General features: G+C 47.4%; 1 protein-coding gene across 4 annotated transcripts in view; it reads right to left on the bottom strand.

The window, feature by feature from the left end:
• Nucleotides 1–17,157, bottom strand: part of XPO1 (exportin 1) — a 321,445-nt gene that overhangs the window by 35,792 nt on the left and 268,496 nt on the right. For all 4 annotated transcript variants that reach the window (XM_029593698.1, XM_029593697.1, XM_029593699.1 and 1 more), the window contains one exon: nt 15,213–15,347. In XM_029593698.1, coding sequence (XP_029449558.1) covers nt 15,213–15,347 — 135 coding nt within the window. The remainder of the gene's footprint in view (nt 1–15,212; nt 15,348–17,157) is intronic.

The following is a 17,157-nucleotide window of genomic DNA, read 5'->3' as shown; positions in this document are numbered from 1 at the left end:
AGGAAGTCCAATATTAGATTGAGGTTCCATAGGGGGACCGGTCACTTTAAGAGTGGTCAGAGTTGTTTCACTCCTTTTAGGAAACGGGCCAAGTCCGGATGTGCCGACAGATTGGTTCCGTTCACATTGGCCCTGAAGCAGGAGAGGGCTGCATATCACCACCAAGAATACAGTCTTTAGTGTTAATAGGCGTAGCGACAGACTGCACAGTGGTCTGAAGGAAGGCCCTGCTAGGAAGTCCAATATTAGATTGAGGTTCCATAGGGGGACCGGTCACTTTAAGAGTGGTCAGAGTTGTTTCACTCCTTTTAGGAAACGGGCCAAGTCCGGATGTGCCGACAGATTGGTTCCGTTCACATTGGCCCTGAAGCAGGAGAGGGCTGCCACCTGGACCTTCAGGGAGTCGAGGAACAGTCCTTTGGTTCAGGCCGTCCCGTAAAAATTCCAGAATCATGGTTAACTTGGCTGTTCACAGAGACACCCTGTGCTCCTCACATCAGGCCTCAAATATTCTCCAGATCTGTATATTTATTTATTTATTTTATTTAGCTTTTTTTTTTTTTTTTTTATTATACCGGCATTCATGACAGGAATCACATCATGCCGGTTTACATTTAACAGGGGGTGATATATACAGCGAACTAAAATTATAACAAGTGCATGGTTAGAAAATTGCAGTTACATTAAAACAGGGAGGTGCACAACTGGGAGATGAAGGGAGAGAAGAAGAAAAGAGATTAGCTGAGAGCAAGTTATTTACAATGATGCATAAATTAATTACAGAATTACAATGATGCATAAATTAATTACAGAGAAGTAGATTTGGTGTAGTGAAAGAGATTGTTGATAGAGAGTTTGTAATGTCTGGTAATAAATGGCTGGAAGGTAAGGATCAGTTGAGGACTGGATAAGCTTTTTTAAAAAGCCATGTTTTCAGCCTTTTCCTGAACGTCGGTAGGCATGGTTCCTTTCGCAGGTCAGATGGGATAGAGTTCCATAGTGGTGGTCCTGCTGTTGAGAATGCTCTGTCTTTGAGGGTTTTGTGTTGAAAGGTTTTGGCGTGAGGAACATGAAGTGATTCTTTATAAGACTCTCTGATGGGTCCGGAGGAGGTATGCTTTTTGAGAGAAATTTGTAAATTTAGCAGGGCGTGGTGATGTATGACTTTGTAAATGGTGGTGATGCCCTTGTACATGATTCTGTAGTGAATTGGTAGCCAATGAAGTTCTTTGAGAATTGGAGAGATGTGGTCAATTCTCCTAGAGTTGGTCAGAATTCTGGCTGCTGTGTTCTGAACCATCTGTAGCAGTTTGGTATGGGATGCAGAGAGACCTAATAAAATATAATTACAATAATCTATCTTAGAGAAGATTATTGCTTGTAAAATTGTTCTGAAGTCCTGGGAGTGGAAGAGAGGCTTTATTCTTTTAAGGACATGTAATTTGTGGAAACAATCTTTGGTAGTTTGGTTGATGAATGATTTTAAGTTAAGACGATTGTCTAGGATAGCTCCTAGGTCTCTTACGTGGGAGGTTTGAAGGTTGGCTGGTGGGTTTGAAGTGATGATGTTGTTTTCCGGTGATATAAGCAGGAATTCGGTTTTTGAAGCACTGAGGATTAGGTTTAGACTGGTAAGGAGGTGATTGATCTCTAGTAGGCAGCTTTCCCAGAATTCTAATGTTTTATTAATGGATTCTTTTACAGGGATCACGATCTGTACATCGTCTGCGAATAGGAAATGTTTCAGGTTAAGTTTAGTTAGCATTTGGCAGAGTGGGAGAAGGTAAACATTAAAGAGCGTGGGTGAGAGGGAGGAGCCCTGTGGAACCCCAAGCGAGGATGGATAGTAGCGGGATTCTTTGTTATGGATTCTGACCTTGAATCCTCTGTTCTCCAGGAAGGTTTTAAACCAGGTCAGTACTGTGCCTGTGACGCTGATGTTTGCCAGCTGATTTAGGAGGATGGTGGTGGTTCACTGTATCGAATGCAGCCGAAAGGTCGAGCAGGATTAATAAGTAAGCGTGACCTTTATCAATGCCGGTGAGGAGGAAGTCTGTAAGTGAAAGGAGTAATGTTTCGCTGCTTAATGCTTTGCGAAATCCATATTGATTAGGGAACAGAATTTGGTGATCCTCAATGTAATTCAATAATTGTGAGTTTACTAATTTTTCCATAACTTTCGCTATGAACGGGAGGTTGGAGATGGGACGGAAATTGTTGGGATCACTGGTGTTCAGGTTCGGTTTTTTTTAGGAGAGGTTTGATTGAAGCCGTTTTAAGATCATCAGGGTAAATACCCTGGGATAGGGAACAATTTATGATGTCGGCCAGTGCTTTAGAGATTGTATCCGGGATTAGTAGAAGCAGTTTTGATGGTATTTGATCAAAAGGGTGTGAGGATGGCTTCAATTTTTTCAGAACAGATTGTATCTCTGAAATGGTGATGGGTTCAAAGTCATTGAAAGAGATGTCTTTGTTTGGGTGGAGATAAGTACTAGACGGTGAATACGTATTTGGTGTCAGTTGTTTCAGCAGGTTGGTGATTTTTTTGCTGAAGTAGAGAGCCAACTCGTCTGCTTTTGTCTGGGCTAGGTCGAATGGAATGTCTGGAGTATTGGTTTTAGTAAGATTGGAAATGTAGGTGAACAGAGCTTTGGAGTCGAAGATGAGATTATGGATCTTGAAAGCATAAAAGTCCCTTTTTGTTTTTAAAGTGATGCTCTTGTATAAGTGGAGGGAGCGTTTGTATTCAGATAGTGAAGTCGGAGAAGGGGCTTTGCGCCATTTTCTTTCTTTCTGCCGTAATATATATACGCCAGGGACATTGAGAACTTCCGCGTGCAGAGTAATGTGATCACAGCTGCCGAATATCTACACTTTGTCAGGCAAGACCTCTCAAGGGCCAGACCGTAAGAGAGAATAGAGTTGGATCTTCGTGAAGAATCTGACCTTGTTGGAGAAGGTCCCTTTTGCAGGGGGAGGCAAAGGGGACTCATTACGAGAAGCCTCCGCATGTCTACATACCATGGGCATCTGGTCCAATCTGGGGCCACCAGAAGGGCTAGTCCTGTGTGGTGTTCAATCTTGCGGATGATCTTGCCCAGTAGAGGCCTCAGAGGGAAGGCGTACCTTAAGTCTTCCTTTGGCCAGGTCTGGATGATGGCGTCAATCTCTTGGGAGTGCTGATCTTGTCTGTGACTGAAGAGCCAGGGGACCTTTGCCTTGAGAGATGTGGCCCGTAGGTCAATGGATGGGAGTCCTCAGTGATTTACTAGGAGCTGGAAGGCTGTGACTGACATCCATTCCCCCGGATCCAGGCTTTCCCTGCTGAGAAAGTCTGCTCTGACGTGGTCTTTTCCTGCGATGTGGGAGGCTGAGATCCCTCGTAGGTTCAATTCCGCCCATTCCATAAAGGGGTCTTATCTCCAGAGACAATTGGTGGCTTTTGGTTCCTCCCTGGCGGTTGATGTAGGCAACCATTGTTGCATTGTCCGACATCACATGGATTGCTTGCCCCTGGAGCCTGTGGCTGAACTGCAGACATGCTCATTTGACTGCTTGCGCTTCCAGGCAGTTTAAGTTCCAGTTCGCCTCTTCCTCTGTCCATCGCCCCTGGGTTGTCAGTTCCCGACAGTGAGCTTCCCACCCTCGGAGGCTCGCTTCCTTTGTGAGGACGACCCAGTTCGGTGGGGACAGGCTTACACCCTTGCTTAGATGAACTTCCTGTAGCCACCACTGGAGCATACTTCCATCGGTGGGTGGAGGCAAATTGAATAGTCTTGCGATAGTGGGTTCCAGCATGATAGCAGGGAGCACTGTAGAGGCCGCATGTGTGCCCTTGCCCAAGGTACTACTTAGAGTGTTCATGCCATGAGGCAGAGGACCTGGAGATAGTGCACCCCAAGGTGTGAAACTGTTCGTCAATTGACGCACTTGGTCCATGTTTCCTTCTCTATGAGGGAGGGAGGAAGACCTAGTCCTGCTTGGTGTCGAATCGGACCCCCAGGTACTCCAAGTACTGGGAGGGCTTGAGGTTGCTCTTGTCCATGTTCACGACCCAACTGAGTTCCTGTAGGAGAGAACTGACTCTGCTGGTCACCTGGAGGCTCTCTTCCAAAGAATTCACCTGGATCGGCCAGTCATCCAAGTAAGGTTGTACCAGGATCCCTTCTTTCCTCAGTGCCGCCACCACGACCACCATAATTTTGGAGAATGTTCTGGGGGCAGTTGCCAGGCCGAAGGGCAACGCCCAGAACTGGTAATGGCGGCCCAGTACCACAAAGCACAGGAAACACTGGTGGTCTTGATGGATTGGAATTTGAACGTAGGCCTCAGAGAGGCCCAGGGAGCTTAAGAGTTTCCATGCGGAAGTGAATTATCCACAGATGACTGTTGACGCTCTTGAGGTCCAGGATGGGTCGGATTGAACCCTCTTCTTGGGCATGATGAAATAGATGGTATAACACCCCATATTTACTTGGGGTGTAGATACCGGAGTTATAGCCCTCAGACTGAGAAGCCTAATCAGTGTGGATTCCACTGCCAGTTTCTTGTGCTGGGAGTGGCAAGGTGACATCATGAACCTGTCCCAAGGGATTCCGCGAAATTCCAGAGCATAACCTTCTCGTATGATGTCCCGTACCCAATTGTACAATGTGATCTCGACCCACTGCTGATAAGTGAGGGATAGTCAGCCCCCTATCTCCTCGTCCCGTGGATGGGTCGGCCAAACTTCATTGGGGACGTCGGATCGAACCTGAGCCTGAACCTGTTCCTCTTTTTGGTTGTTGGTTCCAAAAGTACTGAGACCTTCCGAAAGCAGAGATGATGAGTTTCTGTAGGGCCGGAAGCGTTGGGAGCCCCTGGCCCGACCCCTCATTGGTGAGGGATGCTGTGACCTTTTCCTTATCTTTCGGTAGCCAGGGCACTGGAGATTCACCCCACTTACTGGCTAGCTTCTCCAACTTCGCTTCCAAATAGGAGGGATCCTTTAAAGGGCATCTTTGTGAGGTTCACCTTAGAGGTTGCATCTGCTGACCAATTTTGCAACCATAGCTGTCTTCTGGCTGCCACCACTGAAGCTATTCCTCTGGCTGAGGTGCGCACTAGGTCCAAGCTTGCATCCGCCAGGAAGACCGCGGCGGGTTCGATCACCTCTCTGCATGCATCCCTGAGCTTTATGTCTCTCTCTCTCTAGAGAGAAGCAGACATAAGTGAGCGACCAGGGAACAACAGGAAGAAATCTGCAGTGACATTGCTGTCGTGTCAAAGGCTTGCTTAAGGATGGATTCCAATTGCCTATCGTGAGCATTCTTCAAAGCCAATCTTCCCTCTACAGGGATAGTTGTTCACTTTGAGACGTCAACAGACCAGGGCGCCCACTTTTGGGAAATGCAGGCGTTCCTTGACCACTGGATCCAGAGGGTACAAGGCCTCCAAAGCCCGACTCTTTTAAAACTTGCTTCCAGGGCATCCCATTCCAGGTCAATCAACTCCTGGATGGCTTCCAGCATCGGGAAATAGCAAGAGACTTTCCGTAGACACACCAGGATGGGGTTCTTTGGCTCCAACATAGGGTCCGTGCCCGGAACTCCCAGAGTCTTCAGGGTCTGGGAAACTAGGGCCAGTAATTCATCTCTGTGGAAAAATCGAAGCATGGTCCGGTAGGGCTCCAGGACTGGAGGGTTTTCCCCATCCTCCCATGAATCCCTGTCGTCGTCCTTGGTGTCTGGGCCCCTGTCAGGGATACCCTTGGTGAGGCGAGGTGAGGCATGTTGACAGGGCTAGGAGGGTGAGCTGGGGCTCAGCCTGGGCAGGGGCAGTAGCTGACTGAGCCAGAACAAAGGCTTGAAGGCCTTGAAAAAATTCCAACCAAGAGAAGGCCGCCAGGTCCATTATTTGGCCCAGGAGGAACCGGTATAGGGGCTGCTGAACTGCCCCTCTCCCGGGGAGGATGCAGCCCCGGAATTGCTAAGGTCCGGGATGCTGCCAGATAAGTTAATGGCTGACCCGTCCTCCGACTGGGAGGGGTCGGACATGGAGAAGTTCTGAGAATCCAGTCCTCCCTGGGCCTCCTCACAGCGCTGAAACAGGAAGGATTCCAGTGTAGACAGCGCAGCCCTAATATGGCAGGCGGCACAAAGGGAGTGTCGCCTGAGCTTTTTTGCTGCTGGGGCCATAACCTCTGTAGTTTGTGTTTTTAGTCGGCTATTGCCTCTCGAGTGCTCACAAACACACCTCGGCGCGTGTAAATCTAAGTGGCCAGTTGTGCGCTAAAATGTGCGCATGCTTATGCGCACATTTACGCATGCAGAGAAGGCTGGCCCGCACCGCTCATACCGACAAAGGGGGGAAAATGGCGCTGCACCAATCCGAGCACAAGATGGCGTCGCTGTGGACCACCACCTGGAGTGTCCACCAAGCCTGAAGTGGAGCCTAGCCCATCAGGGGGCTGCTCAACCCGCTCGGAAACCCCCTTGCCCGAACAGTATTGGGAACGATGTCAGTACGGCGTGCCAAGCAAGGGGACCGGAGGAAAGACTTACTGAAGCCCTTCCATGTCTCTGGATCGGAGGTGTTCTTCTCTACTTACCTGGTCTCAGTGCTTACTGGCTGAGTACAGAGACTGTCTCCAGCTGCGGGGGGGGGGGGGGGGCGCTTAGGCCGTTACCACCGCGCACGGCTTCCTGCACCTGCTGCCTTTCAGCTGCTTCAGCAGCAAATTCCACACCAGAAGCCAGCTACTGGACCAAGGCACACCTCTGAGGGATCTTGGAAATCACCTCAGGAATTCTCAACTGGTATCAATGCAGGAGAGCAGAGATCAATCTTCCTTTCAATTTCAAGGTAAATTTTTCCTTTGAACTAGTGCTGCAATCCCGCTAAACACCGCTGCTGGTGTGGGGATAGCGTCCACATCTGCTAGGAGATGGGGATATACTGAATGGCTGAGGTCATTGCAGGAGTATATCTAGGATGACGTCAGCTTTGAAACCTGACTCCGTCTCCATCTGCTAGCAGGGGAGGCACATAACCCATTGGTCCTGAGTCCATCTGGCTACATGCTAGGAAAAGCCATGTTATTGATTAAATATGTGTGCATTGTGTAAAGCAAGATGAAGTAGAATAAAAAAGCACAGTTGCTTCCCTGTAACAGGTATTCACCAGGGACTGCAGTCAAAGCCATACATCTAGATGACGCCATCAATAGTACCAAAGTGGGTACTGTTCTCTCCAATTTTGGGTTGTTACTAGAACATTTCTGAGTATGTGCAGAACTTCTTGCACCAATGTTGTTGCATGACCTACCTCAGTCTAATAACTAGTTTAATTTAACTTTAGAAGGAGCAAAGTAGGTTTGTGTGGCAGTTTTTCTTGCTCTCCACAGAGAACACCTATTATAGGTAAGCATCTCTGCATTCTCTGTGGACAAGCCAGATAATAGGATGATTTCTCTAGGGACTCCCAAACTAAAGGCTGTAGGTGAATGATTTGTGATGGTGCTCTTTTCCTACATTCTTTTTTTTTTTAATGGATGGAATTTTTTTTTTTTAATTTTAAAACATTTAATACTGCTTATCTGAAGCAACTGTTGTGTTTTTTTCCACCCTGCAAACAATATTTGGTAAATGTGTGTAACATGGACTATATTGCTGCTTTATAGATATCCTGTACAGATGCTGATTTATTGAACGCAGTTGAAGTGGCCTTTATCCAAATTTGAATAGCTTTGACTAACTGCGGTTGCTCTTGTTTCAGATCTTTATAATAATGAGATATGTATTATGTGAGCCATCTTGATAAGAGCATTTTTTTGACTGGATTACCTGTTATTGAAATCATAGGACAGGAACAATTGTGATGATTTTTTATTTGGTTTGGTCCTAAATAAAATAGAAGCACTTTCCTACAGTGTAGCTTGTAGAGAGCTTCTTCTGTTCCCATATGTGGCTGTAGATTGAATGTTGGAAAGATTATAGACTGGTTGATATGGAATTGTGATGCCACATTAAGCAGAAATTTAGGGCGTGTCTTTATTACTCTCATCTTCAAATATTTTAGTGTAAAGGGAGTACATGATTAAAGCTTGCTTACCCTCCTTGCTAAAATTACTGCAATTAAACATAGCACCTTCCAGGTTGCAAACCTCAAGTCTGTAGTAGCTAAAGGTGCAAAAGGAGGCTGCATTAATTGGTTCAGTGTTGGATTTAAATCCCATTGTGGTGTCGGCAATTTTATTGGGGGCTTTAGGTTGTATAATAATTTTATAAGCCTTACCACCAATGAGTTTTGTGAAACTGGTTTCCAGTTTGTACGTTGATGACATGCAGATATTTCACTTAAATGTACTCTTACAGAATTTGTTTTTAACCCCGTGTCTAACAACTGTAGTAGGTATGTAGTAGGCTAAACTGAAACTAAAGAGTAGCAAATCAACTGGATCAGATGGTATAACACCCCAGGGGTTTGAAACAACTCAAAAACGAAATTTCAGATCTATTAGTAAAAATTTGTAACCTATCATTAAAATCATCCATTATACCTGAAGACTGGCCAACGTAACCCTGATATTTAACAAGGGCTCCAGAGTTGTTCCGGGAAATTATAGACTGGTGAGCCAGACTTCAGTGCCAAGAAAAAAGCAAATGTTGCTTACCTGTAACAGGTGTTCTCACAGGACAGCAGGATGTTAGTCCTCACATATGGGTGACATCATCAGGATGGAGCCCAATCACAGAAAACTTCTGTCAAAGTTTCCAGAACTTTGACTGGCCCCTACTGGGCATGCCCAGCATGGCACTAACCCTGCAGCCAGCAGGGGTCCCCCCCTTCAGTCTTATTTTATAGCTACAGGCAGTGCCGAAAAATAAACAACAAAACGTTATGAACCCAACACCACGGGGCGGCGGGCGGGTTTCGTGAGGACTAACATCCTGCTGTCCTGTGAGAACACCTGTTACAGGTAAACAACATTTGCTTTCTCACAGGACAAGCAGGATGGTAGTCCTCACATATGGGTGAGTACCGAGCTGAGGATGTCCAAATATGCACCAAATGTAGCCAACGGCGTGCAACAGGCACAAAAACTGGGGTGGAATTTGGTAGAGGGCATCCGCACCCCACCGGGCAGGCGGAAGGGTGTTGGTACATCACGTTGGAAATAGGTTACACAGGACAGATTGGCCGAAGATGGAATCTTGTCTTCTGGCTTTGTCAAAGCAATAGTGGGCTGCGAAAGTGTGGAGTGAGCTCCAGGTGGCAGCCCTGCAAATGTCAGGAAGTGGCACCGATTGTGGGTGTGTTACTGAAGTCGCCATGGCCCTCACCGAGTGTGCTTTAACACGGTCGTGAAAAGGAATGCCTGCTTGCTGATAGCAAAAAGATATGCAGTCCGCCAACCAGGAGGAAAGAGTCTGTTTACCCACAGGCTGCCCTAATTTGTTGGGATGGAAGGAGACGAATAACTGAGTGCTCTTCCTGTGGGCAACTGTACGGTCTAGGTAGAACGCTAGAGCCCGTTTACAGTCGAGGGTATGCAGAGCCTGTTCCCCTGGATTGGAGTGGGGCCTGGGAAAGAAAATAGGTAGTATGATGGATTGATTAATGTGAAACTCCGAAACTACCTTAGGTAAGAACTTAGGGTGAGTGCGGAGTACCGCCCGGTCCTGCAGGAGTTTAGTGTAAGGCGGATATGTAACTAGGGCCTGTAATTCACTAACCCTGCGAGCTGAAGTGATAGCTAAAAGGAAAATCACTTTCCATGTGAGATATTTTAGGTCACAGGAGTGAAGAGGCTCAAATGGAGGTTTCATGAGCCGTCCAAGAACCAGATTAAGGTCCCAAGAAGGGGCCCGGAGGACGTAAAGGTGGCTTGATATGTAGCAAGCCTTTTAAAAAGCGTGTTATGGGGGGTTGTACTGATATAGGGACATCCCAGACACCTTTATGGAAGGCGGCTACCGCACTGACATGCATTCTGATTGAAGAGGTGACAAATGCCAGAGACAGTCCATAAACCTTGGGATTGGACAGGAAAAGGGATCAAGGGACTGCAAAGTGCACCATGATGTGTACCTTTTCCATTTATAGTAATAAGATTTTCTTGTGGAAGGCTTTCGCAAAGCAATCAGGACACGAGAAACCGAATCTAAAGGTTAAGTGGTTGAAGGATTAACCTTTCAACATCCATGCTGTCAGTGACAAGGCCCGAAGATTGGGATGGCATAGGCATCCGTCGTTTTGAGTGATCAGATGCGGGTCCGTTCCCAAGGGAATGTGCGGATGGAGAGATCCTTGAGTATAGGAAACCACACTTAACGTGGCCAGTGAGGTGCTATCAGGATCATGGTTCCTTTGTCCTGACGTAGCTTCACAAGAGTCTTCGAAAGAAGAGGGAGTGAAGGGAATGCATAAAGCAGACTGGTTGCCCACGAGAGGGAGAATGCATCTCTGGGCTGAGAGCACTCGCTCCGAATGAGGGAGCAGTAGTTGTCCACTTTGTGGTTCTGAGGGGACGCAAAGAGGTCTGTCTCGGGGTATCCCCATTGGCGAAAGATTGAGGTCACTACAGAGGGGTTGAGAGACCACTCGTGTGGTGTGGCTGGAAGACACGACTCAGTTTGTCTGCAAAGACATTGTCCACTCCCGGCAAGTAGGTGGCCCTGAGGTACATCGAGTGGGAGAGCGCTTCTGACCAAATCTGCGCAGCTTCCTGACACAGAAAGAAGGAGCCTGTGCCTCCCTGCTTGTTGATGTACCACATGGCGACCTGGTTGTCTGTCTGAATCAGGATGACGTGATTTGACAGGCGTTCCTGAAAAGCCCCAAGAGCATATTACATTGCTCGAAGTTCCAGGAAGTTTATTTGATGTTTGGCTTCCCCTAGAGACCAAGACCCTTGTGTCTGTAGATTGTCCACGTGGGCTCCCCACCTGAGGTTGGAAGCATCGGTGGTGAGAATGAGTTGAGGATCTGGCACTTGAAAGGGCAGTCCCTGGAGGAGATTGCTGTGATTTTTCCACCAGGTGAGAGACAGACGGAGTGAGTTGGTGATGTGGACAATGGTCGACAGAGGCTGAACAGCTTGAATCCATTGTGACCTCAGAGTCCAATGTGTGAGCCTCATGGCCAGGCGGGCCACTGGTGTGACATGGACTGAGGACGCCATGTGTCCTAAAAGGACGAGGAATTCGAGCTGTTGCTGTATGCTGAGACTGCAACTGCTGAGCGAGAGACACGAGGGTTAGCGCTCATTGTTGAGGTAGAAAGGCTTTTGCCTGCAAGGTGTCCAAGTCTGCCCCAATGAACGATAAGGTTTGAGATGGGACTAAATAGGATTTTTCGCAATTGACGAAAAATCCTAGAGAAATTAGAGTGGGTAGGGTCAAACTGAGGGACGACAGAGTGGCTTGCTGGGTTGGGGCCCTGATTAACCAGTCGCCCAGATAGGGGTAGACGTGAATACCTTCTTTCCTGAGAAAAGCTGCGACAACCACAAGACATTTGGTAAAGACTCGTGGTGCCGATGCTAGGCCGAACGGAAGCACGCGGTATTGATAGTGCTTTGGGCCTACTAAAAACCTGAGGTACTTGCGATGAGCTGGAGTTATCGCAATGTGTGTGTATGCGTCCAAACGTTCCAGAGAGCAGAGCCAGTCTCCTCTTTGCAGAAGAGGTAGAAGCGAGCCCAAGGTTACCATCATGAATTTTTCTCGCTGTAGGTACTTGTTGAGAGCATGTAGGTCCAGAATTGGACGAACTCCCCCGGATTTTTGGGGGATCAAAAAGTACCGGGAATAGAACCCTAGGCCTTGCTGCAAGAGTGCGACGGGTTCTATTGCTCTTAACTGGAGAAGAAGGGAAACCTCCTGCTCCAGAAGGACAGAATGGTTGGATACTCTCCATGCTTGCAGAGGTGGCGAGTCCGGTGGAAGAGCAAGAAAGTTTAGGTGGTAACCCTGAGCAATGATTGCTAGCACCCATTGGTCAGTAGTGACTGATTGCCACATGTTGTGAAAGTGGCACAATCGACCTCCCACTGGTATGCTTGGCAGAGGAATCAGGCTGCTGCTCTCCAAGTGAAAGTCAAAAACCTGAAGCAGGCCCCGGCTGGGGAGCTGCTTGTGGCTTTTGCTTTCGGGCCTGGCGAGGCTGAGGTTTTTGAGAAGGCCTCGTAGTTCGGGACCTTGCTGGTGGAGGATAGTACTTCCTTGGATGGAAGAATGACTTCTTAGAGTCCTTTCTAAAGGGCTGTCTTGAGGGGAAGTCGGAAGGTATAGATGAGAGCTGTTTCAAGGTCTCATGATGGTCCTTTAATTCAGCCACTATTTGCTGGATCTGTTCACCGAACAGATTGTCTCCTACACATGGTAGGTCAGATAGCCTGTCTTGTACTTCTGGCCGAAAGTCAGAAGATTTGAGCCAGGACCATTGTCTTGCTGAAATGGCGGCTGCAGACACTCTAGTAGAGGTGTCAGATATCGTAAGCTGTTCTTATCTCATGCTTTCCTGCCTCAAACCCTTTGATGACAAGGATTTGAAGCTGTTGTTGGAATTGGTCAGGCAGGGTTTCAGAGAAGTCCTGTATCTGCTTGAAAATGACCCTATTGTATTGGGTCATATACAGCTGGTAAGCAGCAATTCTGGAGATGAGCATGGCCCCTTGGAACACTCATCGACCAATACTGTCTAGGAACTTGTGTTCCTTAATAGGAGGGGTAGATAAGTGAGGCTTCGTCCTTTTTGCTTTCTTTTGAGCCGATTCCACCACAACTGAGTGGTGGTCGAGCTGAGATTTTTGAAAGCAGAGGGCTGACTGTACTAAATAGGTAGTGTCAGCTTTTCTATGGACTGGGGCAATGGATCCTGGGTTTTCTCAGTTCTTTTTGAGGAGGTCAAGAAGAACTTGATGAACGGGAATAGAAGTGATCACTTTAGGGGCATCCAGGAATTGGAGGAGCTCCATCATCTGGTGCCTATCATCCTGCTCCGTCGGAAGCTGAAAAGGGACCAACTCAGACATTTCCTTCACAAAATTAATGAAAGAAAGGTCCTCTGGAGGAGAACGCTTTCTACTTTCAGCAGGAGAGGGAGGTGAAGGTAAGTCATCGGTGTCTGTGGAAGTATCATCACCCCAGGTGTCATAAGGATCAGCAGACTGACCTGTAGGATGAGAAGGGGGTTGGATACCCAAAGGCCCCGGATGAGACTCCGAGAAAATCGAAGGAATCGCTGGGGGCACCATGGATGGCCTGGAAGGCATTGATGGCGCCGATGTGCGTATCGCCCCGATGAATGAATCGGTGGCGAGGGACGATGGCTGAGGCAATACTCCCGAAGGAGGAATGCGGAACGGTGTTTCTCCTCCCGATGAAGCTGTCAACGGGGAGTGCACCGGAGCCATCGGAGACCCGAGAATCACTGGTGGAAGGGCAGTCATGAGCGCCTCCATCCGGGATAGCAGCGGTGCCAGTGCTGCTGTCATCGGGTCGGTGACCGGTTCCACTCTCTGTGCCGGTGTCGGAGGAACCTGGAGCCGTTGCATCGCCTTGTCGATGGCTTCCTGGACCAGCCGGTCCAGTTCTTCCCGGAGACCTGGAGCAAGCAGCCCCGGCTCCGTGTCAGAAGAGAGAGGCGGAGGGACCATCTTTACAGGCAGAATCGCAACTCCCAAACCCCGATTGGGTGAGGGTGGCCTCGATATCCCAGTCGCAGGAATGGTCGGTGCCATTTCTGGAAGGGGCTTCTTCGAGGGAGGCTCGGACGGTGGTGAGGTCGATGATTTCGCTCCCTCGACGGTCCGAGACTTACGATGCTGATGGTGATGTTTCTCCCTACGATCCCCTCGGTCTTGAGGGGGAGTAACGGGAGTCGATGGCCGTAAAGACGTCGATGGCGGACGGTCACCGGACGATGGTCGATGCTGGTGCGACTTAGACGGTGCCAGTTCCGATGACGTCGATGCGATGGATGGCGTCGGGGTGTGAACACGGAAGAGGAGTCCCATCTTCTCCATTCTGGCTTTGCGACCTTTTGGTGTCATGAGGGCACATTTGATGCAAGTCAGGACATCATGCTCACGGCCTAAACACATTACACAGACTCCATGAGGGTCTGTGATAGACATGGTACGAGTACAGTCTGGGCACAGACGAAACCCTGACGCCATGGCCATAGAAAAAAATCGAGCCGCGGTACGGTCGACGGCCAGTAGGCCGCGAGGGCCAAACTCGATGGTAATTGACGAAAGACGGTCAAAAAACTTACCGGAGTACCGCGGCCTGAGAAAAGTTAGAGGAGGGACCCCTGTGGGGCAATTAAAGTTTAATTAACTCCGTGAGAAAAATTCCTGTCAGGAATCTCTTCAGAGCTCCTAAACCGCGAGGCTACTGCTGCATGGAAAAAAGAAGACTGAAGGGGTACCCTTGCTGGCTGTAGGGTTAGTGCCATGCTGGGCATGTCCAGTAGGGGCCAGTCAAAGTTCTGGAAACTTTGACAGAAGTTTTCTGTGATTGGGCTCCATCCTGATGATGTCACCCATATGTGAGGACTACCATCCTGCTTGTCCTGTGAGAATCAGGCATATTGCTATTTACAAATACATTCAATTGCACCAAAAGCCTACTGCAACACTACTTATTGTAGCTGATGGATCACCGTAATGGAAACCCTTAGGCAAATTATCTGTACTTACAAACCAGTCAAATTTCTACAAGTATCCTCCCTCCCCTATTGTACAACCTTGAAAAAACTGGAATGGCCTGTGACTTGTGGGCTAGCTGGGCATGGGCACATCACAGATACAGTACACTCGAGCCTGGGAAGGCAGAAAAGAGTGCAGTATCACCTCCACATCTGCAGTGGGGGGAATCTAAGACAGAGAGAAAAAAATATCCTAAAAACTTTTATAAAATAAAAAGAGTGCACATAAAGGGAAAATGACTTCTAACTAATGAGTTTGCTGATTCCATTATACTGATGAGATGTTTCATGGCAGGTAAGGGAGAATTAACAGATAATGTACTAGTATCTGATTGCAGAAGTAAAAAAAAAAAAAAAAAAAAAAGTATCTTGAAGCCTCCATTTTTGACTTAGAAAAATGTCTCCTTAAGATTAGAAGTTACCTTTTATAATATATACACTGGATGACCTTTATTAAAGGCATACTAGCCATTTGTCTTTAGGCAGCAAAACATTTATATTCCCACCCTTACCTGCAGTGTGAGAGGTGTCTGTTACAACAGAAAAGATATGCTGAAGAATTTCACAGAAATATGTCTGATAAAAACTTTGAGCAGCAGCTTCTTCTTGGGCAACATTTTGTAGTAAAGTATAAAGTATTTGAAGTCCTGGAAGAAAAGAAAATACAGGGTTACTCAGATTTTCAGATTACTGGTACAACAAAGTGTGTAAGAAGTGTTCTCTGAAGATAGCAATTCACTAATCACACAGATGGGAAACATTAACCGATGACAGACATGGAACACTTTTTCCAGAGCTTTCCAAAGATTAAGATCATTTCAGGCAAGCATGGCAGTATCCCCATTCCCACAGTGTGCCTCAGTTCCATAAAATAATGAGCTCAACTACACAAGGTAAGGAGAAACAGTATGTGCAACTGATGAAAAGCTGTCCTTCGAGAACAGCTGTTAAGGTAAGCAGCTTTAGGTGACCTGCTTATCCATCTCTCTCTGTAGGCTTGACAAATAAGGCCACAACAACCTGCATTCATCTACAGAAATTGCAGAAGATTTTGATGCCATTTTGAAAGCACTGCAAGCTAAATGGATTAAAAACACTTTTTGCCTTGAATTGGTAGCAAATGGAATTCACTTTGATATTCTTGAGGGAGATGGTCAAATTCCTGTGCCCTTTACAAAATGGAATGCAAGTCTTAAACCATGTCAGGAAATTCAAAGCATGACACACCCTGGGAACAGAGAGGCATGCTTTCTAGATTTCTTGGTGCACTTCAGCATGTATTTGACCACTACAGACTGGTTTGGCAGTTGATATCTGTCAAATTCTTCAGCTGCCTGGACATAATACTTAATTGTTTGCCTTCTTAGCAACTTGGAAAGTAGAGTGTGGCATTTCCCACATTCTTGTGTGTATTTTCTAGTGGTGGTGGGTGCATTGGGTAGGCACTACTACCAAATTTCTTGGGTCATCCAGGTACTAGAGGCCAAACTATAGTATTCCCAGGTTCTTCCTAGACCAGTAGCTGAATAGGTACAGACTTGAATGCAGTCTGAACAAAATCTGAGGAGTGGTGTTTGAGGGGAGCTCACATGTGAATTCTTCTTCAGAGCAAATCTCTTCCAAGTGAGTCACACCCTGTAGAGACAGTGGACTTCTTAGAGTGCCCTGATCCTAGAATTCTATTAGTGCTGATGGATGACTCTTGGGGCATCAGAGCAAGTTATCATCAAATGTCTGAAGAGAGCTTCTCTCTTGGAGGCTGTTTGAATACAGTCTGGTGTGCTTGGCACAGACCTTAAACCTTCATTCTTGAGCATGGGCTGAAGATGTTTGACTGAAAAAGGAAGACAGCAGAAGGCTGTCACTTGATAGTCTGAGTGGAGTTGAACCAGTCAACACATGCTGCTTGTTTCCCAGTTTGCTGTGTGATCATCTCTACTAATTGCCTCTGAAGTTACTCCTCAAAAGTTGCTGATCTGAAGTCAATGGAGTTCATCAGGAGAAATGACTTACTTCAAGAGAAATGGCTTACTTCAAAGTATCTTGATATGCCCCAAAAAGCTCAAAGCTGGACATTTGGAGAACATCGTGTTGAGCAAGGTAGAGTATGTTTCCCTTTACGTGCAGCCACTTTGGGAATGGAAACGTCGCCCTTGGGCCGTGTGTTAAAGGAGATCAGCACTGATGAGCCTTTTCTTTCGATGGGCCCTCAGCACTATTTCTCCTCAACTGTGTGAACCTGAAGAATATCTGTCTCATTCTCCTATCCATATCCTTTAAATCAGCGGTTCTCAACCGGTGTATCGCGACACCACCAGTGTGTTGCCAAGCACCGGCAGGTGTGTCGCGGCTCCCGGTGTTCCACTGGCCCACTTGTTTTTCCCTTCTCTCTAGGGGTGGGGCTGAAGAATGGAGACACGCTGCGCGCTATCACTTGAGGCCAGGCTGGCAGGGCCG

Source organism: Rhinatrema bivittatum, chromosome 3 (genome assembly GCF_901001135.1).
Source record: "Rhinatrema bivittatum chromosome 3, aRhiBiv1.1, whole genome shotgun sequence".
NCBI lineage: Eukaryota > Metazoa > Chordata > Amphibia > Gymnophiona > Rhinatrematidae > Rhinatrema > Rhinatrema bivittatum.
This window is presented reverse-complemented; position numbering and strand designations above follow the sequence as displayed.